The 26,906-nt window shown below is 51.8% G+C and overlaps 1 protein-coding gene across 1 annotated transcript in view; it reads left to right on the top strand.

Annotated features, from left to right (window-relative positions):
- LOC140412136 (junctional adhesion molecule C-like) overlaps positions 1–26,906 on the top strand; it is a 377,296-nt gene that overhangs the window by 122,675 nt on the left and 227,715 nt on the right. Inside the window, exon 3 of the mRNA XM_072500801.1 lies at positions 11,944–12,282. Within this exon, the coding sequence (XP_072356902.1) occupies positions 11,944–12,282 (339 nt within the window). The remainder of the gene's footprint in view (positions 1–11,943; positions 12,283–26,906) is intronic.

Here is a 26,906-nt window from a genome sequence, read left to right as displayed (position 1 = left end):
CCACCTCGATCATCTCGACTGGGCTGGCCACAGCACTGACCACCTCGATCATCTCCGCTGGGCTGGCTACAGCTGTGACCACCTCGATCATCTCGACTGGGCTGGCCACAGCACTGACCACCTCGATCATCTCCGCTGGGCTGGCTACTGCATTGACCACCTCGATCATCTCCGCTGGGCTGGCTACAGCACTGACCACCCCGATCATCTCCGCTGGGCTGGCTATAGCACTGACCACCTCGATCATCTCCGCTGGGCTGGCTACAGCACTGACCACCTCGATCATCTCCGCTGGGCTGGCTACAGCACTGACCACCTTGATCAACTCCGCTGGGCCGGCCACAGCATTGACCACCTCGATCATCTCCGCTGGGCTGGCTACAGCACTGACCACCCCGATCATCTCCGCTGGGCTGGCTACAGCACTGACCACCTCGATCATCTCCGCTGGGCTGGCTACAGCACTGACCATCTCGATCATCTCCGCTGGGCTGGCTACAGCACTGACCACCCCGATCATCTCCGCTGGGCTGGCTACAGCACTGACCACCCCTATCATCTCCGCTGGGCTGGACACAGCACTGACCACCCCGATCATCTCCGCTGGGCTGGCTACAGCATTGACCACCACAATCATCTCCGCTGGGCTGGCTACAGCATTGACCACCCCGATCATCTCCGCTGGGCTGGCTACAGCATTGACCACCTCGATCATCTCCGCTGGGCTGGCTACAGCACTGACCACCTCGATCATCTCCGCTGGACTGGCTACAGTACTGACCACCTCGTTCATCTCCGCTGGGCTGGCTACAGCATTGACCACCCCGATCATCTCCGCTGGGCTGGCTACAGCATTGACCACCTCGATCATCTCCGCTGGGCTGGCTACAGCACTGACCACCTCGATCATCTCCGCTGGACTGGCTACAGCACTGACCACCTCGATCATCTCCGCTGGACTGGCTACAGTCCTGACCACCTCGTTCATCTCCGTTGGGCTGGCTACAGCATTGACCACCCCGATCATCTCCGCTGGGCTGGCTACAGCACTGACCACCTCGATCATCTCCGCTGGACTGGCCACAGCATTGACCACCTCGATCATCTCGACTGGGCTGGCCACAGCACTGACCAACTCGATCATCTCCGCTGGGCTGGCCACAGCAGTGACCACCTCGATCATCTCCGCTGGGCTGGCCACAGCACTGACCACCCCGATCATCTCCGCTGGGCTGGCTCCAGCACTGACCACCCCGATCATCTCCGCTGGGCTGGCTACAGCACTGACCACCTCGATCATCTCCGCTGGGCTGGCCACAGCACTGACCACCCCGATCATCTCGACTGGGCTGGCCACAGCACTGACCACCTCGATCCTCTCCGCTGGACTGGCCACAGCATTGACCACCTCGATCATCTCCGCTGGGCTGGCTACAGCACTGACCACCTCGATCATCTCCGCTGGGCTGGCTACAGCACTGACCACCTCGATCATCTCCGCTGGGCTGGCTACAGCACTGACCACCCCGATCATCTCCGCTGGGCTGGCTACAGCACTGACCACCTCGATCCTCTCCGCTGGACTGGCCACAGCATTGACCACCTCGATCATCTCCGCTGGGCTGGCTACAGCATTGACCACCTCGATCATCTCCGCTGGGCTGGCTACAGCACTGACCACCTCGATCATCTCCGCTGGGCTGGCTACAGCACTGACCACCTCGATCATCTCCGCTGGGCTGGCTACAGCACTGACCATCTCGATCATCTCCGCTGGGCTGGCTACAGCACTGACCACCTCGATCATCTCCGCTGGGCTGGCTACAGCACTGACCACCGCGATCATCTCCGCTGGGCTGGCTACAGCACTGACCATCTCGATCATCTCCGCTGGGCTGGCTACAGCACTGACCACCTCGATCATCTCGACTGGGCTGGCTACAGCACTGACCACCTCGATCATCTCCGCTGGGCTGGCTACAGCACTGACCACCTCGATCATCTCCGCTGGGCTGGCTACAGCACTGACCACCTCGATCATCTCCGCTGGGCTGGCTACAGCAGTGACCACCTCGATCATCTCGACTGGGCTTGCCACAGCACTGACCACCTCGATCATCTCCGCTGGGCTGGCTACAGCACTGACCACCTCGATCATCTCCGCTGGGCTGGCTACAGCTGTGACCACCTCGATCATCTCGACTGGGCTGGCCACAGCACTGACCACCTCGATCATCTCCGCTGGGCTGGCTACTGCATTGACCACCTCGATCATCTCCGCTGGGCTGGCTACAGCACTGACCACCCCGATCATCTCCGCTGGGCTGGCTACAGCACTGACCACCTCGTCATCTCCGCTGGGCTGGCTACAGCACTGACCACCTCGATCATCTCCGCTGGGCTGGCTACAGCACTGACCACCTTGATCATCTCCGCTGGGCCGGCCACAGCATTGACCACCTCGATCATCTCCGCTGGGCTGGCTACAGCACTGACCACCCCGATCATCTCCGCTGGGCTGGCTACAGCACTGACCACCTCGATCATCTCCGCTGGGCTGGCTACAGCACTGACCACCTCGATCATCTCCGCTGGGCTGGCTACAGCACTGACCACCTCGATCATCTCCGCTGGGCTGGCTACAGCACTGACCACCTCGATCATCTCCGCTGGGCTGGCTACAGCACTGACCACCCCGATCATCTCCGCTGGACTGGCTACAGCACTGACCACCCCGATCATCTCCGCTGGGCTGGCTACAGCACTGACCACCTCGATCATCTCCGCTGGGCTGGCTACAGCACTGACCACCTCGATCATCTCCGCTGGGCTGGCTACAGCACTGACCACCTCGATCATCTCCGCTGGGCTGGCTACAGCACTGACCACCTCGATCATCTCCGCTGGGCTGGCTACAGCATTGACCACCTCGATCATCTCCGCTGGGCTGGCTACAGCACTGACCACCTCAATCATCTCGACTGGGCTGGCTACAGCACTGACCACCTCAATCATCTCCGCTGGGCTGGCTACAGCAGTGACCACCTCGATCATCTCCGCTGGGCTGGCTACAGCACTGAACACCTCGATCATCTCCGCTGGGCTGGCCACAACACTGACCACCCCGATCATCTCCGCTGGGCTGGCTACAGCATTGACCACCTCGATCATCTCAACTGGGCTGGCTACAGCACTGACCACCTCGATCATCTCCGCTGGGCTGGCTACTGCACTGACCACCTCGATCATCTCCGCTGGGCTGGCCACAACACTGACCACCCCGATCATCTCCGCTGGGCTGGCTACAGCATTGACCACCTCGATCATCTCGACTGGGCTGGCTGCAGCACTGACCACCTCGATCATCTCCGCTGGGCTGGCTACAGCACTGACCACCCCGATCATCTCCGCTGGGCTGGCTACAGCACTGACCACCTCGATCATCTCCGCTGGGCTGGCTCCAGCACTGACCACCCCGATCATCTCGACTGGGCTGGCCACAGCACTGACCACCTCGATCATCTCCGCTGGGCTGTCTACAGCACTGACCACCCCGATCATCTCGACTGGGCTGGCCACAGCACTGACCACCCCGATCATCTCGACTGGGCTGGCTACAGCACTGACCACCTCGATCATCTCCGCTGGGCTGGCTCCAGCACTGACCACCCCGATCATCTCGACTGGGCTGACTCCAGCACTGACCACCCCGATCATCTCGACTGGGCTGGCTACAGCACTGACCACCTCGATCATCTCCGCTGGTCTGGCTACAGCATTGACCATCTCGATCATCTCCGCTGGGCTGGCTACAGCACTGACCACCTCGATCATCTCCGCTGGGCTGGCTTCAGCACTGACCATCTCGATCATCTCGACTGGGCTGGCTACAGCACTGACCACCTCGATCATCTCCGCTGGTCTGGCTACAGCATTGACCATCTCGATCATCTCCGCTGGGCTGGCTACAGCACTGACCACCTCGATCATCTGCGCTGGTCTGGCTACAGCACTGACCACCCCGATCATCTCGACTGGGCTGGCTAAAGCACTGACCACCTCGATCATCTCCGCTGGCCTGGCTCCAGCACTGACCACCCCGATCATCTCGACTGGGCTGGCTCCAGCACTGACCACCCCGATCATCTCGACTGGGCTGGCTACAGCACTGACCACCTCGATCATCTCCGCTGGTCTGGCCACAGCATTGACCATCTCGATCATCTCCGCTGGGCTGGCTACAGCACTGACCACCCCGATCATCTCGACTGGACTGGCTACAGCAGTGACCACCTCGATCATCTCCGCTGGGCTGGCTACAGCACTGACCAACTCGATCATCTCCGCTGGGCTGGCTACAGCACTGACCAACTCGATCATCTCCGCTGGGCTGGCTACAGCACTGACCAACTCGATCATCTCCGCTGGGCTGGCTACAGCACTGACCAACTCGATCATCTCCGCTGGGCTGGCTACAGCACTGACCAACTCGATCATCTCCGCTGAGCTGGCTACAGCACTGACCACCCCGATCATCTCGACTGGGCTGGCTACAGCATTGACCACCTCGATCATCTCCGCTGGGCTGGCTACAGCACTGACCACCCCGATCATCTCCGCTGGGCTGGCCACAGCATTGACCACCTCGATCATCTCCGCTGGGCTGGCTACAGCATTGACCAACTCGATCATCTCCGCTGGACTGGCCACAGCATTGACCACCTCGATCATCTCGATTGGGCTGGCTACAGCATTGACCACCTCGATCATCTCCGCTGGGCTGGCTACAGCACTGACCACCCCGATCATCTCCGCTGGGCTGGCTACAGCACTGACCAACTCGATCATCTCCGCTGGGCTGGCTACAGCACTGACCTCCTCGATCATCTCCGCTGGGCTGGCTACAGCACTGACCACCCCGATCATCTACGCTGGGCAGGCAACAGCACTGACCACCCCGATCATCTCCGCTGGGCTGGCTACAGCATTGACCACCTCGATCATCTCCGCTGGGCTGGCCACAGCACTGACCACCTCGATCATCTCCGCTGGGCTGGCTACTGCATTGACCACCTCGATCATCTCCGCTGGGCTGGCTACAGCACTGACCACCTCGATCATCTCCGCTGGGCTGGCTACTGCATTGACCACCTCGATCATCTCCGCTGGGCTGGCTACAGCATTGACCACCTCGATCATCTCCGCTGGGCTGGCTATAGCATTGACCACCTCGATCATCTCCGCTGGACTGGCCACAGCACTGACCACCTCGATCATCTCCGCTGGTCTGGCTACAGCACTGACCATCTCGATCATCTCCGCTGGTCTGGCGACAGCACTGACCACCCCGATCATCTCCGCTGGGCAGGCAACAGCACTGACCACCCCGATCATCTCGACTGGGCTGGCCACAGCACTGACCACCCCGATCATCTCGACTGGGCTGGCTACAGCACTGACCACCTCGATCATCTCCGCTGGGCTGGCTCCAGCACTGACCACCCCGATCATCTCGACTGGGCTGGCTCCAGCACTGACCACCCCGATCATCTCGACTGGGCTGGCTACAGCACTGACCACCTCGATCATCTCCGCTGGGCTGGCCACAGCATTGACCACCTCGATCATCTCCGCTGGGCCGGCTACAGCACTGAGCACCTCGATCATCTCCGCTGGGCTGGCTACAGCATTGACCAACTCGATCATCTCCGCTGGGCTGGCTACAGCACTGACCACCTCGATCATCTCCGCTGGGCTGGCTACAGCACTGACCACCCCGATCATCTCCGCTGGGCAGGCAACAGCACTGACCACCCCGATCATCTCGACTGGGCTGGCCACAGCACTGACCACCCCGATCATCTCGACTGGGCTGGCCACAGCACTGACCACCCCGATCATCTCCGCTGGGCTGGCTACAGCATTGACCACCTCGATCATCTCCGCTGACCTGGCTACAGCATTGACCACCTCGATCATCTCCGCTGGGCTGGCTACAGCACTGACCACCTCGATCATCTCCGCTGGGCTGGCTACAGCACTGACCACCTCGATCATCTCCGCTGGGCTGGACACAGCACTGACCACCTTGATCATCTCCGCTGGGCTGGCTACAGCACTGACCACCCCGATCATCTCGACTGGGCTGGCTCCAGCACTGACCACCCCGATCATCTCGACTGGGCTGGCCACAGCATTGACCACCTCGATCATCTCCGCTGGGCTGGCTGGAGCACTGACCACCTCGATCATCTCCGCTGGGCCGGCTACAGCATTGACCATATCGATCATCTCCGCTGGGCTGGCTACAGCACTGACCACCCCGATCATCTCCGCTGGGCTGGCCACAGCAGTGACCACCCCGATCATCTCCGCTGGTCTGGCTACAGCACTGACCACCCCGATCATCTCGACTGGGCTGGCCACAGCACTGACCACCTCGATCATCTCCGCTGGTCTGGCTACAGCATTGACCATCTCGATCATCTCCGCTGGGCTGGCTACAGCACTGACCACCTCGATCATCTCCGCTGGTCTGGCTACAGCACTGACCACCCCGATCATCTCGACTGGGCTGGCTACAGCACTGACCACCTCGATCATCTCCGCTGGGCTGGCTCCAGCACTGACCACCCCAATCATCTCGACTGGGCTGGCTCCAGCACTGACCACCCCGATCATCTCGACTGGGCTGGCTACAGCACTGACCACCTCGATCATCTCCGTTGGGCTGGCTACAGCACTGACCAACTCGATCATCTCCGCTGGGCTGGCTACAGCACTGACCAACTCGATCATCTCCGCTGGGCTGGCTACAGCACTGACCAACTCGATCATCTCCGCTGGGCTGGCTACAGCACTGACCAACTCGATCATCTCCGCTGGGCTGGCTACAGCACTGACCAACTCGATCATCTCCGCTGGGCTGGCTACAGCACTGACCACCCCGATCATCTCGACTGGGCTGGCTACAGCACTGACCACCCCGATCATCTCCGCTGGGCTGGCTACAGCATTGACCACCTCGATCACCTCCGCTGGGCCCGCCACAGCATTGACCACCTTGATCATCTCCGCTGGGCCCGCCACAGCATTGACCACCCCGATCATCTCCGCTGGGCTGGCTACAGCACTGACCACCCCGATCATCTCTGCTGGGCAGGCAACAGCACTGACCACCTCGATCATCTCCGCTGGGCTGGACACAGCACTGACCACCCCGATCATCTCCGCTGGGCTGGCTACAGCATTGACCACCTCGATCATCTCCGCTGGGCTGGCTACAGCACTGACCACCCCGATCATCTCCGCTGGGCTGGCTACAGCATTGACCACCTCGATCATCACCGCTGGGCTGGCTACAGCACTGACCACCCCGATCATCTCCGCTGGGCTGGCTACAGCACTGACCACCTCGATCATCTCCGCTGGGCTGGCTACAGCATTGACCACCTCGATCATCTCCGCTGGGCTGGACACAGCACTGACCACCCCGATCATCTCCGCTGGGCTGGCTACAGCACTGACCACCCCGATCATCTCCGCTGGGCTGGCTACAGCACTGACCACCTCGATCATCTCCGCTGGGCTGGCCACAGCTTTGACCACCTCGATCATCTCCGCTGGGCTGGCTACAGCATTGACCACCTCGATCATCTCCGCTGGACTGGCCACAGCTTTGACCACCTCGATCATCTCCGCTGGGCTGGCTACAGCACTGACCACCTCGATCATCTCCGCTGGGCTGGCCACAGCATTGACCACCCCGATCATCTCCGCTGGGCTGGCTACAGCACTGACCACCTCGATCATCTCCGCTGGGCTGGCTACAGCACTGACCATCTCGATCATCTCCGCTGGGCTGGCTACAGCACTGACCACCTCGATCATCTTCGCTGGACTGGCTACAGCACTGACCACCCCGATCATCTCCGCTGGGCTGGCTACAGCACTGACCACCTCGATCATCTCCGCTGGGCTGGCTACAGCACTGACCACCCCGATCATCTCCGCTGTGCTGGCTACAGCACTGACCACCTCGATCATCTCCGCTGGGCTGGCTACAGCACTGACCACCTCGATCATCTCCGCTGGGCTGGCTACAGCACTGACCACCCCGATCATCTCCGCTGGGCTGGCTACAGCACTGACCACCTCGATCATCTCCGCTGGACTGGCCACAGCACTGAACACCTCGATCATCTCCGCTGGGCTGGCTACAGCATTGACCACCTCGATCATCTCCGCTGGGCTGGCTACAGCACTGACCACCTCGATCATCTCCGCTGGACTGGCTACAGCACTGACCACCTCGATCATCTCCGCTGGGCTGGCTACAGCATTGACCACCTCGATCATCTCCGCTGGACTGGCTACAGCACTGACCACCTCGATCATCTCCGCTGGGCTGGCTACAGCATTGACCACCTCGATCATCTCCGCTGGGCTGGCTACAGCACTGACCACCTCGATCATCTCCGCTGGGCTGGCTACAGCACTGACCACCTCGATCATCTCCGCTGGGCTGGCTACAGCACTGACCACCTCGATCATCTCCGCTGGGCTGGCTACAGCACTGACCACCCCGATCATCTCCGCTGGGCTGGCTACAGCATTGACCACCTCGATCATCTCCGCTGGGCTGGCTACAGCATTGACCACCTCGATCATCTCCGCTGGGCTGGCTACAGCACTGACCACCCCGATCATCTCCGCTGGGCTGGCTACAGCATTGACCACCTCGATCATCTCCGCTGGGCTGGCTACAGCATTGACCACCTCGATCATCTCCGCTGGGCTGGCTACAGCACTGACCACCTCGATCATCTCCGCTGGGCTGGCTACAGCATTGACCACCTCGATCATCTCCGCTGGGCTGGCTACAGCACTGACCACCTCGATCATCTCCGCTGGGCCGGCCACAGAACTGACCACCCCGATCATCACCGCTGGGCTGGCTACAGCAGTGACCACCCCGATCATCTCCGCTGGGCTGGCTACAGCACTGACCACCTCGATCATCTCCGCTGGGCCGGCCACAGAACTGACCACCCCGATCATCACCGCTGGGCTGGCTACAGCATTGACCACCTCGATCATCTCCGCTGGGCTTGCTTCAGCACTGACCACCCCGATCATCTCGACTGGGCTGGCTACAGCACTGACCACCTCGATCATCTCCGCTGGGCTGGCTACAGCACTGACCACCTCGATCATCTCCGCTGGGCTGGCTACAGCACTGACCACCTCGATCATCTCCGCTGGGCTGGCTACAGCACTGACCACCCCGATCATCTCCGCTGGGCTGGCTACAGCACTGACCACCTCGATCATCTCCGCTGGGCTTGCTTCAGCACTGACCACCCCGATCATCTCCGCTGGGCTGGCTACAGCACTGACCACCACGATCATCTCCGCTGGGCCGGCCACAGCATTGACCACCCCGATCATCTCCGCTGGGCTGGCTACAGCACTGACCACCCCGATCATCTCCGCTGGGCTGGCTACAGCACTGACCACCTCGATCATCTCCGCTGGGCTGGCTACAGCACTGACCACCCCGATCATCTCCGCTGGGCTGGCTACAGCACTGACCACCTCGATCATCTCCGCTGGACTGGCTACAGCATTGACCACCTCGATCATCTCCGCTGGGCTGGCTACAGCATTGACCACCTCGATCATCTCCGCTGGGCCGGCCACAGCACTGACCACCTCGATCAACTCCGCTGGGCTGGCTACAGCACTGACCACCTCGATCATCTCCGCTGGGCTGGCTACAGCACTGACCACCCCGATCATCTCCGCTGGGCTGACCACAGCATTGACCACCTCGATCATCTCCGCTGGGCTGGCTACAGCACTGACCACCTCGATCATCTCCGCTGGGCTGGCTACAGCACTGACCATCTCGATCATCTCGACTGGGCTGGCTACATCATCCACATGCCTGATACCAGATTCCCGAAACAAGCTCTCTCCTGGTAGCTTCGACATGGCAAGCGAATCCCAGGAGGGCAGAGGAAATGCTTCAAGGACACCCTCAAAACCTCCTTGGAAACGTTTAACATCTCCGTCAACACTTGGGAATCTCCTCCTGGGAATCTCCTCCTTAAATTTACTCAATGTCCCGACGTGCACCGCACTCTGGGGCAGCGAATCCCACAGATCCATGACCCCTTCAGAGAAGTAATTTCTCCACATCTCTGTTTGAAATCTGCTCCCCCTCAGCCCAATACTGTGACCATAGGACTGTCCGAGATCACTGGAAACTGATATTGCTGGGTAGTTATTCTGCAACTAATACTCCAGGATATTACTCTGCAGTTAATACTCCTGGGTATTACACCATATGAACACAAGACCATAAGACATAGGAGCAGAATTAGGCCACTCGGCCCATCGAGTCTGCTCCGCCATTCAATCATGGCTGACATTTTCTTACCCCATTCTCCTGCCTTCTCCCCATAACCCCTGATCCCTTATTAATCAGAGAGAGCGAGAGACGGAGGCTGAGGGGCGACCTGATAGAAGTTTATAAAATTATGAGGGGTCTCGATAGGGTGAACAGTCGGAGACTTTTTCCCAGGGTGGAAATGACAATTACAAGGGGGCACAGGTTCAAGGTGAGGGGGGAAAGGTTCAGTGGAGATGTGCGGGGGAAGTTTTTTACACAGAGGGTGGTGGTGGCCTGGAATGCACGGCCAAGTGAGGTGGTCGAGGCAGATACGTGAGCGACCTTTAAGACTTATCTGGATAGGCCCATGAACAGACGGGGTGCAGAAGGATACAGGCGCAGGCTTGGAGGGCCGAAGGGCCTGTTCCTGTGCTGTATTGTTCTTTGTTCTTTGTTCTAATCAAGAGCCTATCAATCTCATCTTAAAGAGCATCATAGTGCAAGTGAATAATATTCTTCGAGGGAACAGATCAGTCCGAGGGGGAGTCGTTGAGGAGTCTGGTAGCTGTGGGGAAGAAGCTGTTCCTATGTCTGGATGTGCGGGTCTTCAGACTTCTGTATCTACTGCCTGATGGAAGGGTCTGGAAGAAGGCAATGCCTGGGTGGGAGGGGTCTCTGACAATGCTGTCTGCCTTCCTGAGGCAGCGGGAGGTGTAGACAGAATCAATGTGGGGGTGGAAAGCTAGTGTGGTGCATTGGGTTGAGTTCACCACACTCTGCAGTTTCTTGCGGTCCTGGACGGAGCAGTTGCCATACCAGGCTGGGATGCAGCCGGATTGGATGCTCTCTGTCGCACATTTGTAGACGTTTGTGGGAGTTGATGCAGACATGCCAAATTTTTTTATTTTCCGTAGGAAGTAGAGACGTTCTGGGCTTTCTTGACTGTTGCATCAACGTGAGTGGACCAGGACAGACTGTTGGTGATGGTGACCCCCAGGTGTCTTAAAGACACTCAGTGATTTGGCCTCCACAGCCTTCTGCGGCAAAGAGTTCCACAGATTCACCCCCCTCTGGCTGAAGAAATTCCTCCTCATCTCTGTTTTACAACTAATACTCCTGGATATTACTCTGCATTTCATAATCCTGGATATTACTGTACAGCTAATACTCCTGGATATTACTCTGCATTTCATAATCCTGGATATTACTCTGCATTTCATACTCCTGGATATTACTGTACAGCTAATACTCCTGGATATTACTCTGCATTTCATACTCCTGGATATTACTCTGCATTTCATAATCCTGGATATTACTCTGTAGCTAATACTCCTGGATATTACGCTGTAGCTAATACTCCTGGATATTACTCTGTAGCTAATATTCCTGGATATTACTGTACAGCTAATACTCCTGGATATTACTCTACAGCTAATACCCCAGTTTAAATCCTGATGACCATTTCCTTTAGTTAACGGAGCAGTGACTTTGGACTGAATCAGTTATACAGATACTGATTTTGACCTTTCTATTTTTTTCCCTTAAAGGTGCAAATTCTCCCATCCTGAGTCAGCCGGAGGTGCTGAATGTCAGAGAGGCTCTCACTGCCCAGATACAATGCTCATTTCAGAATGTTGACTTGAGTAGAACTGACCTGCACTGGTTTCGACGCAGTCTGAGAGGCTATGAATGGTTTGCTACACACCGTGCTGATAATTCTGTGGAAATGGAAGAAGATTTAAAAGACCGATTTCAATCTACCAGAAATATCTCCAATAATGTCGTCACTCTAACAATCACAAATATCCAACAGGAAGATGTGAGTGTCTATTACTGTAGGGTGTGGTCTGAGGTGTATGGAAGTGGAACCCAGTTGAATATCACCGGTAAGAACTCCTTTAAAATCCATTCTATCACTGCCTGGAACAGACAGGACTGGGCATTTTCCCTGAAGCACTGCAGTCTTTGTGGAGATTGATGTGCTCCTCCTGTGCTATGTGGTAAATCATGGAAGCTTCAGTTGTCCCTGGTGACCACGTGTGCAGGAAGTGTGTCCAACTGCAGCTCCTGACTAACCGCGTTTCGGGGCTGGAGCTGAGGGTGGATTCACCGTGGAGCATCCGCGACGCTGAGCAGGTCGTGGACAGCACGCTCAGTGAGGTGGTCACACCGCAGGTGAGGACTGGACAGGCAGAAAGGGCATGGCCACCAGGCCGATTAGAGGGAGGCAGGTAGTGCAGGAGTCCCCTGTGACCATCCCCCTTTCTAACTGATAGACCGTTTTGGATACTGTTGGGGGAGATGCCTGTGTCGGGAAAGCATTGGCAGCCAACTTCATGGCACCCGTGGGTGGGGCTGCTGCACAGGAGGGGAGAATGTCAGTGGTCAGCGATTCAATTGTAAGGGGAGCAGAGAGGTGTTTCTGTGGCTGCAAAAGAGACTCCAGGATGGTGCGTTGCCTCCCTGGTGCCAGGGTCAGGGATGTCTCTGAACGAACAATGGCCATCCTGAAGGGGGATGGTGAACAGACAGATAATGTGGTTCACATTGGTACCAACGATATCGGCAGAAACAGGATGAGGTCCTGGAAGCAGAATTTAGGGAGCGAGGAAGTAGATTCAAAAACAGGTCCCAGAGGATAGTAATCTCTGGATTACTTCCGGTGCCAAGTGCGAGTGAGTATAGAAACAGGAGGTTAGTCCAGGTGAATGAATGTCTGGAGAGATAGTGCAGGAGGGAGGGCTTTAGATTTCTGGGACATTGGGACCATTTTGGGGGATGTTGGGACCTGCACAAGGCGGACAGTTTGTACCTGAACTGAAATGGGACCAGCATCTTGCAGGGGGGTTTGCTAGTGCAGTTGGGGAGGGTTTAACCTAACTTGGCAGGGAGCTGGGACCCTGAGAGAAGGTGCAGCAGGGATAGATGCACAGCCAACATTAGAGGAGACGTCAAGTGAGTCAGGAAGTTCGGGAACAGTTAAGTAACAAGGGGGTTTGGCAAGATTGGCTGGTATCTATTTTAATGCAAGGAGGTGTCTGACAAACAAGGAGATGGCTTGAGGGCACACATTGAACCATGGGGACATGATGTCACTGCTGTCACTGAGACATGGTTGAGAGAGGGGCAGGATTGGCAGCTCAATATTCGAGAATACAATATCTTCAGGTGAGTCAGGGAAGGTGGTAAAAGAGGAGGGGGTGTCGCAATTTTGATCAGGGAATCAATGACAGCAGTATGGAAGGACTCACAGAGTTTTTACGGCACGGAAACAGGCCCTTCGGCCCATCACACCCCTGCCACCCACCTAATCCCGTTTCCCAGCTCTTGGTCCGTCGCCTTGTATCTGCGGCATTTCAACAGCTGATCGAAACACTTCTTGAAAGTTGTGAGGGTTCCCCCTCTACCCCCCTTTCAGGCAGCGAGTTCCAGACTCCCACCTCCCTCTGGGTGGGAATGTTTTTCCTCACATCTCCAGGGAGAATTCGGGAATAGGGCCAGGGACTGTACTCGTTGGAATTTAGAATGATGAGGGGGGATCTTATAGAAACATATAAGATTATGAAGGGAATAGATAGGATAGATGCGGGCAGGTTGTTTCCACTGGTCGGGGAAAGCAGAACTAGGGGGCATAGCCTCAAAATAAGGGGAAGTAGATTTAGGACTGAGTTTAGGAGGAACTTCTTCACCCAAAGGGTTGTGAATCTATGGAATTCCTTGCCCAGTGAAGCAGTCGAGGCTCCTTCATTAAATGTTTTTAAGATAAAGATAGATAGTTTTTTGAAGAATAAAGGGATTAAGGGTTATGGTGTTCGGGCCGGAAAGTGGAGCTGAGTCCACAAAAGATCAGCCATGATCTCATTGAATGGTGGAGCAGGCTCGAGGGGCCAGATGGCCTACTCCTGCTCCTAGTTCTTAGTTCTTATGTTCTTATGTCTCTGAGGCAGAGCAGACAGGGAGATATTGCTGAACACAGCGGGTCTGGTGGCCTGAAGTGCATATGTTTTAATGCAAGAAGTATTACGGGTAAGGCAGGTGAACTTCGAGCTTGGATTAGAACTTGGAACTATGATGTTGTTGCCATTACAGAGACCTGGTTGAGGGAAGGGCAGGATTGGCAGCTAAACGTTCCAGGATTTAGATGTTTCAGGCGGGATAGAGGGGGATGTAAAAGGGGAGGCGGAGTTGCGTTACTGGTTAGGGAGAATATCACAGCTGTACTACAGGAGGACACCTCAGAGGGCAGCGAGGCTATATGGGTAGAGATCAGGAATAAGAAGGGTGCAGTCACAATGTTGGGGGTTTACTACAGGCCTCCCAACAGCCAGCGGGAGATAGAGGAGCAGATAGGTAGACAGATTTTGTAAAGGAGTAAAAGGAACAGGGTTGTTGTGATGGGAAACTTTGGCCGAGATCCTCCCGCAATCGGCGGGGGGGCCCGTACCGGCGCCTAGAGCGACGGGAACCACTCCGGCTTCGGGCCGCCTGGAAGGTGCCGAATCCTCCGCACTTCCGGGGGCTAGGTCGGAGCTGGAGGGGTTGGCGCCGCGCCAACGGGCAGCATTGGGCCTCCACCGGCGGTGCGAGTTGGAGCATGCGCAGGACCACTGACGGGGTGTGTCTTCCCCACGCCGGCCATCGTGGAGCCTTACACAGGCCGGTGTGGAATGAAAGAGTGCCCCCCACAGCAGAGGCCCGCCCGCAGATCGGTGGGCGCCCCCCCGAAGACCCCGCTAACCGCCCTCCAAGCCAGGTCCCGCCGTGGGGGACCATGTCCATTTCACTCCGGCGGGACTGGCCAAAAACGGGTGTCCGCTCGGCCCATCGGGACCCGGAGAATTGTCGGGGGGGGGGGGGTGCTGCTGCCAACAGCCCCCGACCGGCGCGGCGCGATACCCGCCCCGCCCTAAAACCAGCCCCGGAGTATTCGGCAACCGGAGTCGTAGCAGCGGGGCGGATTCACCCCCCGCCCTTTAAATTCCCCCATATTGACTGGGACTCACTTAGTGCCAGGGGCTTAGACGGGGCGGAGTTTGTAAGGAGCATCCAGGAGGGCTTCTTAAAACAATATGTAGACAGTCCAACTAGGGAAGGGGCGGTACTGGACCTGGTATTGGGGAATGAGCCCGGCCAGGTGGTAGAAGTTTCAGTAGGGGAGCATTTCAGGAGCAGTGACCACAATTCAGTAAGTTTTAAACTGCTGGTGGACAAGGATAAGAGTGGTCCGAGGGTGAATGTGCTAAATTGGGGGAAGGCTAATTACAACAATATCAGGCAGGAACTGAAGAACATAGATTGGGGCGGATGTTTGAGGGCAAATCAACATCTGACATGTGGGAGGCTTTCAAATGTCAGTTGAAAGGAATTCAGGACCGGCATGTTCCTGTGAGGAAGAAGGATAAATACGGCAGATTTCGGGAACCTTGGATGACGAGTGATATTGTAGGCCTCATCAAAAAGAAAAAGGAGGCATTTGTCAGGGCTAAAAGGCTGGGAACAGACGAAGCCTGCGTGGAATATAAGGAAAGTAGGAAGGAACTTAAGCAAGGAGTCAGGAGGGCTAGAAGGGGTCACGAAAAGTCATTGGCAAATAGGGTTAAGGAAATTCCCAAGGCTTTTTACACGTACATAAAAAGCAAGAGGGTAGCCAGGGAAAGGGTTGGCTCACTGAAGGATAGGCAAGGGAATCTATGTGTGGAGCCAGAGGAAATGGGCGAGGTACTAAATGAATACTTTGCATCAGTATTCACCAAAGAGAAGGAATTGGTAGATGTTGAGTCTGGAGAAGGGGGTGTAGATAACCTGGGTCACATTGAGATCCAAAAAGACGAGGTGTTGAGCGTCTTAAAAATATTAAGGTGGCTAAGTCCCCAGGGCCTGATGGGATCTACCCCAGAATACTGAAGGAGGCTAGAGAGGAAGTTTTTTACGCAGAGGGTAGTGGGTGCCTGGAACTCGCTACCGGAGGAGGTGGTGGAAGCAGGGACGATAGTGACATTTAAGGGGCATCTTGACAAATACATGAATAGGATGGGAGTAGAGGGATACGGACCCAGGAAGTGTAGAAGATTGTAGTTTAGTCGGGCAGCATGGTCAGCACGGGCTTGGAGGGCCGAAGGGCCTGTTCCTGTGCTGTACATTTCTTTGTTCTTTGTTCTTTGTTGAAATTGCTGAGGCCTTGACATAAATGTTTGGATCCTCACTGTCTTCAGGTGATGTCCCGGAGGACTGGAGAATAGCCAATGTTGTTCCTCTGTTTAAGAAGGGTAGCAAGGATAATCCAGGGAACTACAGGCCGGTGAGCCTTACTTCAGTGGTAGGGAAATTACTGGAGAGAATTCTTCGAAACAGGATCTACTCCCATTTGGAAGCAAATGGACGTATTAGTGAGAGGCAGCACGGTTTTGTGAAGGGGAGGTCGTGTATCACTAACTTGATGGAGTTTTTCGAGGAGGTCACAAAGATGATTGATGCAGGTAGGGCAGTAGATGTTGTCTATATTGACTTCAGTAAGGCCTTTGACAAGGTCCCTCATGGTAGACTGGTACAAAAGGTGAAGTCACACGGGATCAGGGGTGAGCTGGCAAGGTGGATACAGAACTGGCTAGGTCATAGAAGGCAGAGAGTAGCAATGGAGGGATGCTTTTCTAATTGGAGGGTTGTGACCAGTGGTGTTCCACAGGGATCAGTGCTGGGACCTTTGCTGTTTGTAGTATATATAAATAATTTGGAGGAAAATGTAACTGGTCTGATTAGTAAGTTTGCAGACAACACAAAGGTTAGTGGAATTGCGGTTAGCGATGAGGACTGTCGGAGGATACAGCAGGATTTAGACCATTTGGAGACTTGGGCGGAGAGTGTGTGTCTCTTAATGATCACGTCCATTAAACGTACAGTCTCTCAAAATTAACAAAGGTCATTACAGTTACCGTGTGGCTCCTAGAATCATAGAATTTACATTGTAGAAGGAAGTCATTTGGCTGATTGAATCTGCACCCTTGGAAAGATCCCCTCACTTAAGCCCACCCAATCCCCGTGACCCAGTAACCCCACCTAACCCTTTAGGACACTAAGGACAATTTATCATGGCCAATCCACCTAACCTGCACATCTTTGGACTGTGGGTGGAAACCGGAGCACCCGGAGGAAACCCATGCATACACGGGGAGGATGTGCAGACTCCGCACAGACAGGGATCCAAGCCGGGAATCGAACCTGGGACCCTGTAGCTGTGAAGTAACTGTGCTAGCCACTGAGCTACTGTGCTGCCCTGATGATCACCGTCCATGGCAGTTACAGTCTCTTAATATTAACACAGTCTCTTACAGTATCATGCATCTCCAAATGAACGCAGCCCATTACAGTTACAGTGTGTCTCCGAGTGATCACAGTCCATTACAGTTACAGTGTGTGTCTCCGAAAGAACACAGTCCATTACAGTTACAGTGTGTGTCTCCGAATAATCGCAGCCCATTACAGTTACAGTGCGTGTCTCCTAATGATCACAGCCCATTACAGTTACTGTGTGTGTCTCCGAATGATCACAGTCCATTACAGTTACAGTGCGTGTCTCCTAATGATCACAGCCCATTACAGTTACTGTGTGTGTCTCCGAATGATCACAGTCCATTACAGTTACTGTGTGTGTCTCCGAATGAATACAGTCCATTACAGTTACAGTGTGTGTCTCCGAATGAACACTGTCCATTACAGTTACAGTGTGTGTCTCCAAATGGACACAGTCCATTATAGTTACAGTGTGTCCCCCCGAATTAATACAGTCCATTACAGTTACAGTGTGTGTCTCCGAATGAACACTGTCCATTACAGTTACAGTGTGTGTCTCCGAATGAACACCGCCCATTACAGTTACAGTGTGTGTCTCCGAATGAACACTGTCCATTACAGTTACAGTGTGTGTCTCTGAATGAACACAGTCCATTACAGTTACAGTGTGTGTCTCCGAATGATCACAGTACATTACAGTTACAGTGTGTGTCTCCGAATGAATACAGTCCATTACAGTTACAGTGTGTGTCTCCGAATGAACACAGTCCATTACAGTTACAGTGTGTGTCTCCGAATGAACACAGTCCTTTACAGTTACAGTGTGTGTCTCCGGATGAACACAGTCCATTACAGTTACAGTGTGTGTCTCCGAATGAACACAGTTCATTACAGTTACAGTGTGTGTCTCCGAATGATCACAGTCCATTACAGTTACAGTGTGTGTCTCCGAATGAACACAGTCCATTACAGTTACAGTGTGTGTCTCCGAATGATCACAGTCCATTACAGTTACAGTGAGTGTCTCCTAATGATCACAGTCCATTACAGTTACAGTGTGTGCCTCCGAAAGAACACAGTCCATTACAGTTACAGTGTGTCTCCGAATGAACACAGCCCATTACAGTTACAGTGTGTGTTTCTGAATGAACACAGTCCATTACAGTTACAGTGCATGTCTCCGAATGATCACAGCCCATTACAGTTACAGTGTGTGTCTCCGAATGAACACAGTCCATTACAGTTACAGTGTGTGTCTCCGAATGATCACAGTCCATTACAGTTACAGTGTGCGTCTCCTAATGAACACAGTCCATTACAGTTACTGTGTGTGTCTCCGAATGAACACAATCCATTACAGTCACAGTGTGTGTCTCCGAATGAACACAGTTCATTACAGTTACAGTGTGTGTCTCCGAATGATCACAGTCCATTACAGTTACAGTGTGTGTCTCCGAATGAACACAGTTCATTACAGTTACAGTATGTGTCTCCGAATGATCACAGTCCATTACAGTTACAGTGTGTGTCTCCGAATGAATACAGTCCATTACAGTTACAGTGTGTGTCTCCGAATGAACACAGTCCATTACAGTTACAGTGTGTGTCTCCGAATGAACACAGTCTATTACAGTTACAGTGTGTGTCTCCGAATGATAACAGTCCATTACAGTTACAGTGTGTGTCTCCGAATGATCACAGCCCATTACAGTTACTGTGTGTGTCTCCGAATGAATACAGTCCATTACAGTTACAGTGTGTGCCTCCGAATGAACACTGTCCATTACAGTTACAGTGTGTGTCTCCAAATGGACACAGTCCATTATAGTTACAGTGTGTGTCCCCGAATTAATACAGTCCATTACAGTTACAGTGTGTGTCTCCGAATGAACACTGTCCATTACAGTTACAGTGTGTGTCTCCGAATGAACACCGCCCATTACAGTTACAGTATGTGTCTCCCAATGAACACAGTCCATTACAGTTACAGTGTGTGTCTCCCAATGAACACAGCCCATTACAGTTACTGTGTGTGTCTCCGAATGAACACAATCCATTACAGTCACAGTGTGTGTCTCCGAATGAACACAGTTCATTAAGTTACAGTGTGTGTCTCCTAATGATCACAGTCCATTACAGTTACAGTGTGTGTCTCCGAATGAACACTGCCCATTACAGTTACAGTGTGTGTCTCCGAATGAACACCGCCCATTACAGTTACAGTGTGTGTCTCCGAATGAACACAGTCCATTACAGTTGCAGTGTGTGTCTCCGAATGAACACAGCCCATTACAGTTACTGTGTGTGTCTCCGAATAAACACAATCCATTACAGTCACAGTGTGTGTCTCCGAATGAACACAGTTCATTAAGTTACAGTGTGTGTCTCCTAATGATCACAGTCCATTACAGTTACAGTGCGTGTCTCCGAATGAACACAGTCCATTACAGTTACAGTGTGTGTCTCCGAATGAACACAGTCCATTACAGTTACAGTGTGTGTCTCCGGATGAACACAGTCCATTACAGTTACAGTGTGTGTCTCCGAATGAACACAGTTCATTACAGTTACAGTGTGTGTCTCCGAATGATCACAGTCCATTACAGTTACAGTGTGTGTCTCCGAATGAACAGTCCATTACAGTTACAGTGTGTGTCTCCTAAGGATCACAGTCCATTACAGTTACAGTGAGTGTCTCCTAATGATCACAGTCCATTACAGTTACAATGTGTGTCTCCGAAAGAACACAGTCCATTACAGTTACAGTGTGTCTCCGAATGAACACAGCCCATTACAGTTACAGTGTGTGTTTCTGAATGAACACAGTCCATTACAGTTACAGTGCATGTCTCCGAATGATCACAGCCCATTACAGTTACAGTGTGTGTCTCCGAATGAACACAGTCCATTACAGTTACAGTGTGTGTCTCCTAATGAACACAGTCCATTACAGTTACAGTGTGTGTCTCCTAATGATCACAGTCCATTACAGTTACAGTGCGTGTCTCCGAATGAATACAGTCCATTCCAGTTACAGTGTGTGTCTCCGAATGAACACAGTCCATTACAGTTACAGTGTGTGTCTCCGGATGAACACAGCCCATTACAGTTACAGTGAGTGTTTCCGAATGAACACAGTCCATTACAGTTACAGTGCGTGTCTCCGAATGATCACAGCCCATTACAGTTACAGTGTGTGTCTCCGAATGAACACAGTCCATTACAGTTACAGTGTGTGTCTCCGAATGATCACAGTCCATTACAGTTACAGTGTGTGTCTCCGAAAGAACACAGTCCATTACAGTTACAGTGTGTGTCTCCTAATAATCACAGTCCATTACAGTTACAGTGTGTGTCTCCGAATGAACACAGTTCATTAAGTTACAGTGTGTGTCTCCTAATGATCACAGTCCATTACAGTTACAGTGCGTGTCTCCGAATGAACACAGTCCATTACAGTTACAGTGTGTGTCTCCTAATGATCACAGTCCATTACAGTTACAGTGAGTGTCTCCTAATGATCACAGTCCATTACAGTTACAGTGTGTGTCTCCGAATGAACACAGTCCATTACAGTTACAGTGTGTCTCCGAATGAACACAGCCCATTACAGTTACAGTGTGTGTTTCTGAATGAACACAGTCCATTACAGTTACAGTGCATGTCTCCGAATGATCACAGCCCATTACAGTTACAGTGTGTGTCTCCGAATGAACACAGTCCATTACAGTTACAGTGTGTGTCTCCGAATGATCACAGTCCATTACAGTTACAGTGTGTGTCTCCTAATGAACACAGTCCATTACAGTTACAGTGTGTGTCTCCTAATGATCACAGTCCATTACAGTTACAGTGCGTGTCTCCGAATGAACACAGTCCATTACAGTTACAGTGTGCGTCTCCGAATGAACACAGTCCATTACAGTTACAGTGTGTGTCTCCGGATGAACACAGTCCATTACAGTTACAGTGTGTGTCTCCGAATGAACACAGTCCATTACAGTTACAGTGTGTGTCTCCGAATGAACACAGTCCATTACAGTTACAGTGTGTGTCTCCGAATGAACACAGCCCATTACAGTTACAGTGTGTGTTTCCGAATGAACACAGTCCATTACAGTTACAGTGCGTGTCTCCGAATGATCACAGCCCATTACAGTTACAGTGTTTGTCTCCGAATGAACACAGTCCATTACAGTTACAGTGTGTGCCTCCGAATGATCACAGTCCATTACAGTTACAGTGTGTGTCTCCGAAAGAACACAGTCCATTACAGTTACAGTGTGTGTCTCCTAATAATCACAGTCCATTACAGTTACAGTGTGTGTCTCCGAATGAACACAGTCCATTACAGTTACAGTGTGTGTCTCCGAATGAACACTGTCCATTACAGTTACAGTGTGTGTCTCCGAATGAACACCGCCCATTACAGTTACAGTATGTGTCTCCCAATGAACACAGTCCATTACAGTTACAGTGTGTGTCTCCCAATGAACACAGCCCATTACAGTTACTGTGTGTGTCTCCGAATGAACACAATCCATTACAGTCACAGTGTGTGTCTCCGAATGAACACAGTTCATTAAGTTACAGTGTGTGTCTCCTAATGATCACAGTCCATTACAGTTACAGTGTGTGTCTCCGAATGAACACTGCCCATTACAGTTACAGTGTGTGTCTCCGAACGAACACCGCCCATTACAGTTACAGTGTGTGTCTCCGAATGAACACAGTCCATTACAGTTGCAGTGTGTGTCTCCGAATGAACACAGCCCATTACAGTTACTGTGTGTGTCTCCGAATGAACACAATCCATTACAGTCACAGTGTGTGTCTCCGAATGAACACAGTTCATTAAGTTACAGTGTGTGTCTCCTAATGATCACAGTCCATTACAGTTACAGTGCGTGTCTCCGAATGAACACAGTCCATTAAAGTTACAGTGTGTGTCTCCGAATGAACACAGTCCATTACAGTTACAGTGTGTGTCTCCGGATGAACACAGTCCATTACAGTTACAGTGTGTGTCTCCGAATGAACACAGTTCATTACAGTTACAGTGTGTGTCTCCGAATGATCACAGTCCATTACAGTTACAGTGTATGTCTCCGAATGAACAGTCCATTACAGTTACAGTGTGTGTCTCCTAAGGATCACAGTCCATTACAGTTACAGTGAGTGTCTCCTAATGATCACAGTCCATTACAGTTACAGTGTGTGTCTCCGAAAGAACACAGTCCATTACAGTTACAGTGTGTCTCCGAATGAACACAGCCCATTACAGTTACAGTGTGTGTTTCTGAATGAACACAGTCCATTACAGTTACAGTGCATGTCTCCGAATGATCACAGCCCATTACAGTTACAGTGTGTGTCTCCGAATGAACACAGTCCATTACAGTTACAGTGTGTGTCTCCTAATGAACACAGTCCATTACAGTTACAGTGTGTGTCTCCTAATGATCACAGTCCATTACAGTTACAGTGCGTGTCTCCGAATGAATACAGTCCATTCCTGTTACAGTGTGTGTCTCCGAATGAACACAGTCCATTACAGTTACAGTGTGTGTCTCCGGATGAACACAGCCCATTACAGTTACAGTGAGTGTTTCCGAATGAACACAGTCCATTACAGTTACAGTGCGTGTCTCCGAATGATCACAGCCCATTACAGTTACAGTGTGTGTCTCCGAATGAACACAGTCCATTACAGTTACAGTGTGTGTCTCCGAATGATCACAGTCCATTACAGTTACAGTGTGTGTCTCCGAAAGAACACAGTCCATTACAGTTACAGTGTGTGTCTCCTAATAATCACAGTCCATTACAGTTACAGTGTGTGTCTCCGAATGAACACAGTTCATTAAGTTACAGTGTGTGTCTCCTAATGATCACAGTCCATTACAGTTACAGTGCGTGTCTCCGAATGAACACAGTCCATTACAGTTACAGTGTGTGTCTCCTAATGATCACAGTCCATTACAGTTACAGTGAGTGTCTCCTAATGATCACAGTCCATTACAATTACAGTGTGTGTCTCCGAATGAACACAGTCCATTACAGTTACAGTGTGTCTCCGAATGAACACAGCCCATTACAGTTACAGTGTGTGTTTCTGAATGAACACAGTCCATTACAGTTACAGTGCATGTCTCCGAATGATCACAGCCCATTACAGTTACAGTGTGTGTCTCCGAATGAACACAGTCCATTACAGTTACAGTGTGTGTCTCCGAATGATCACAGTCCATTACAGTTACAGTGTGTGTCTCCTAATGAACACAGTCCATTACAGTTACAGTGTGTGTCTCCTAATGATCACAGTCCATTACAGTTACAGTGCGTGTCTCCGAATGAACACAGTCCATTACAGTTACAGTGTGTGTCTCCGAATGAACACAGTCCATTACAGTTACAGTGTGTGTCTCCGGATGAACACAGTCCATTACAGTTACAGTGTGTGTCTCCGAATGAACACAGTCCATTACAGTTACAGTGTGTGTCTCCGAATGAACACAGTCCATTACAGTTACAGTGTGTGTCTCCGAATGAACACAGCCCATTACAGTTACAGTGTGTGTTTCCGAATGAACACAGTCCATTACAGTTACAGTGCGTGTCTCCGAATGATCACAGCCCATTACAGTTACAGTGTGTGTCTCCGAATGAACACAGTCCATTACAGTTACAGTGTGTGCCTCCGAATGATCACAGTCCATTACAGTTACAGTGTGTGTCTCCGAAAGAACACAGTCCATTACAGTTACAGTGTGTGTCTCCTAATAATCACAGTCCATTACAGTTACAGTGTGTGTCTCCGAATGAACACAGTCCATTACAGTTACAGTGTGTGTCTCCGAATGAACACTGCCCATTACAGTTACTGTGTGTGTCTCCGAATGAACACAATCCATTACAGTCACAGTGTGTGTCTCCGAATAAAGACAGTTCATTACAGTTACAGTGTGTGTCTCCGAATGATCACAGTCCATTACAGTTATAGTGTGTGTCTCCGAATGAACACAGTTCATTACAGTTACTGTGTGTGTCTCCGAATGATCACAGTCCATTACAGTTACAGTGTGTGTCTCCGAATGAATACAGTCCATTACAGTTACAGTGTGTGTCTCCGAATGAACGCAGTCCATTACAGTTACAGTGTGTGTCTCCGAATGAACACAGTCCATTACAGTTACAGTGTGTGTCTCCGAATGATCACAGTCCATTACAGTTACAGTGTGTGTCTCCGAATGATCACAGTCCAGTACAGTTACAGTGTGTGTCTCCGAATGATCACAGTCCATTACAGTTACAGTGTGTGTCTCCGAACGAACACAGTCCATTACAGTTACAGTGTGTGTCTCCTAATGATCACAGTCCATTACAGTTACAGTGTGTGTCTCCTCATGAACACAGTCCATTACAGTTACAGTGTGTGTCTCTGAATGATCACAGTCCATTACAGTTACCGTGTGTGTCTCCGAATGATCACAGTCCATTACAGTTACAGTGTGTCTCCGAATGAATACAGTCCATTAGTTACAGTGCGTGTCTCCGAATGATCACAGCCCATTACAGTTACAGTGTGTCTCCTAATGATCACAGCCCATTACAGTTACAGTGTGTGTCTCCTAATGAACACAGTCCATTACAGTTACAGTGCGTGTCTCCGAATGATCACAGCCCATTACAGTTACAGTGTATCTCCTAATGATCACAGCCCATTACAGTTACAGTCCATTACAGTCACAGTGTGTGTCTCCGAATGAACACAGTCCATTACAGTTACAGTGTGTGTCTCCGAATGAATTCAGCCCATTACAGTTACAGTGTGTGTTTCCGAATGAACACAGTCCATTACAGTTACAGTGCATGTCTCCGAATGATCACAGCCCATTACAGTTACAGTGTGTGTCTCCGAATGAACACAGTTCATTACAGTTACAGTGTGTGTCTCCGAATGATCACAGTCCATTACAGTTACAGTGTGTGTCTCCGAATGAACACAGTCCATTACAGTTACAGTGTGTGTCTCCGAATGAACACAGTTCATTACAGTTACAGTGTGTGTCTCCGAATGATCACAGTCCATTACAGTTATAGTGTGTGTCTCCGAATGAACACAGTTCATTACAGTTACTGTGTGTGTCTCCGAATGATCACAGTCCATTACAGTTACAGTGTGTGTCTCCGAATGAATACAGTCCATTACAGTTACAGTGTGTGTCTCCGAATGAACACAGTCCATTACAGTTACAGTGTGTGTCTCCGAATGAACACTGTCCATTACAGTTACAGTGTGTGTCTCCGAATGATCACAGTCCATTACAGTTACAGTGTGTGTCTCCGAATGATCACAGTACATTACAGTTACAGTGTGTGTCTCCGAATGAACACAGTCCATTACAGTTACAGTGTGTGTCTCCTAATGATCACAGTCCATTACAGTTACAGTGTGTGTCTCCTCATGAACACAGTCCATTACAGTTACAGTGTGTGTCTCCGAATGATCACAGTCCATTACAGTTACCGTGTGTGTCTCCTAATGATCACAGTCCATTACAGTTACAGTGTGTCTCCGAATGAATACAGTCCATTAGTTACAGTGCGTGTCTCCGAATGATCACAGCCCATTACATTTACAGTGTGTCTCCTAATGATCACAGCCCATTACAGTTACAGTGTGTGTCTCCTAATGAACACATTCCATTACAGTTACAGTGCGTGTCTCCGAATGATCACAGCCCATTACAGTTACAGTGTGTCTCCAAATGATCACAGCCCATTACAGTTACAGTGTGTGTCTCTGAATGAACACAGTCCATTACAGTCACAGTGTGTGTCTCCGAATGAACACAGTCCATTACAGTTACAGTGTGTGTCTCCGAATGAATTCAGCCCATTACAGTTACAGTGTGTGTCTCCGAATGAACACAGTTCATTACAGTTACAGTGTGTGTCTCCGAATGATCACAGTCCATTACAGTTACAGTGTGTGTCTCCGAATGAACACAGTCCATTACAGTTACAGTGTGTGTCTCCGAATGAACACAGCCCATTACAGTTACAGTGTGTGTTTCCGAATGAACACAGTCCATTACAGTTACAGTGTGTGTCTCCTAATGAACACAGTCCATTACAGTTACAGTGTGTGTCTCCTAATGATCACAGTCCATTACAGTTACAGTGCGTGTCTCCGAATGAACACAGTCCATTACAGTTA

This window comes from Scyliorhinus torazame, chromosome 1 (assembly GCF_047496885.1).
Source record: "Scyliorhinus torazame isolate Kashiwa2021f chromosome 1, sScyTor2.1, whole genome shotgun sequence".
In the NCBI taxonomy this organism is placed as follows: Eukaryota; Metazoa; Chordata; class Chondrichthyes; order Carcharhiniformes; family Scyliorhinidae; genus Scyliorhinus; species Scyliorhinus torazame.
Note: the sequence above shows the minus strand (reverse complement) of the source record. Positions and strands in the feature narration are given on the sequence as shown.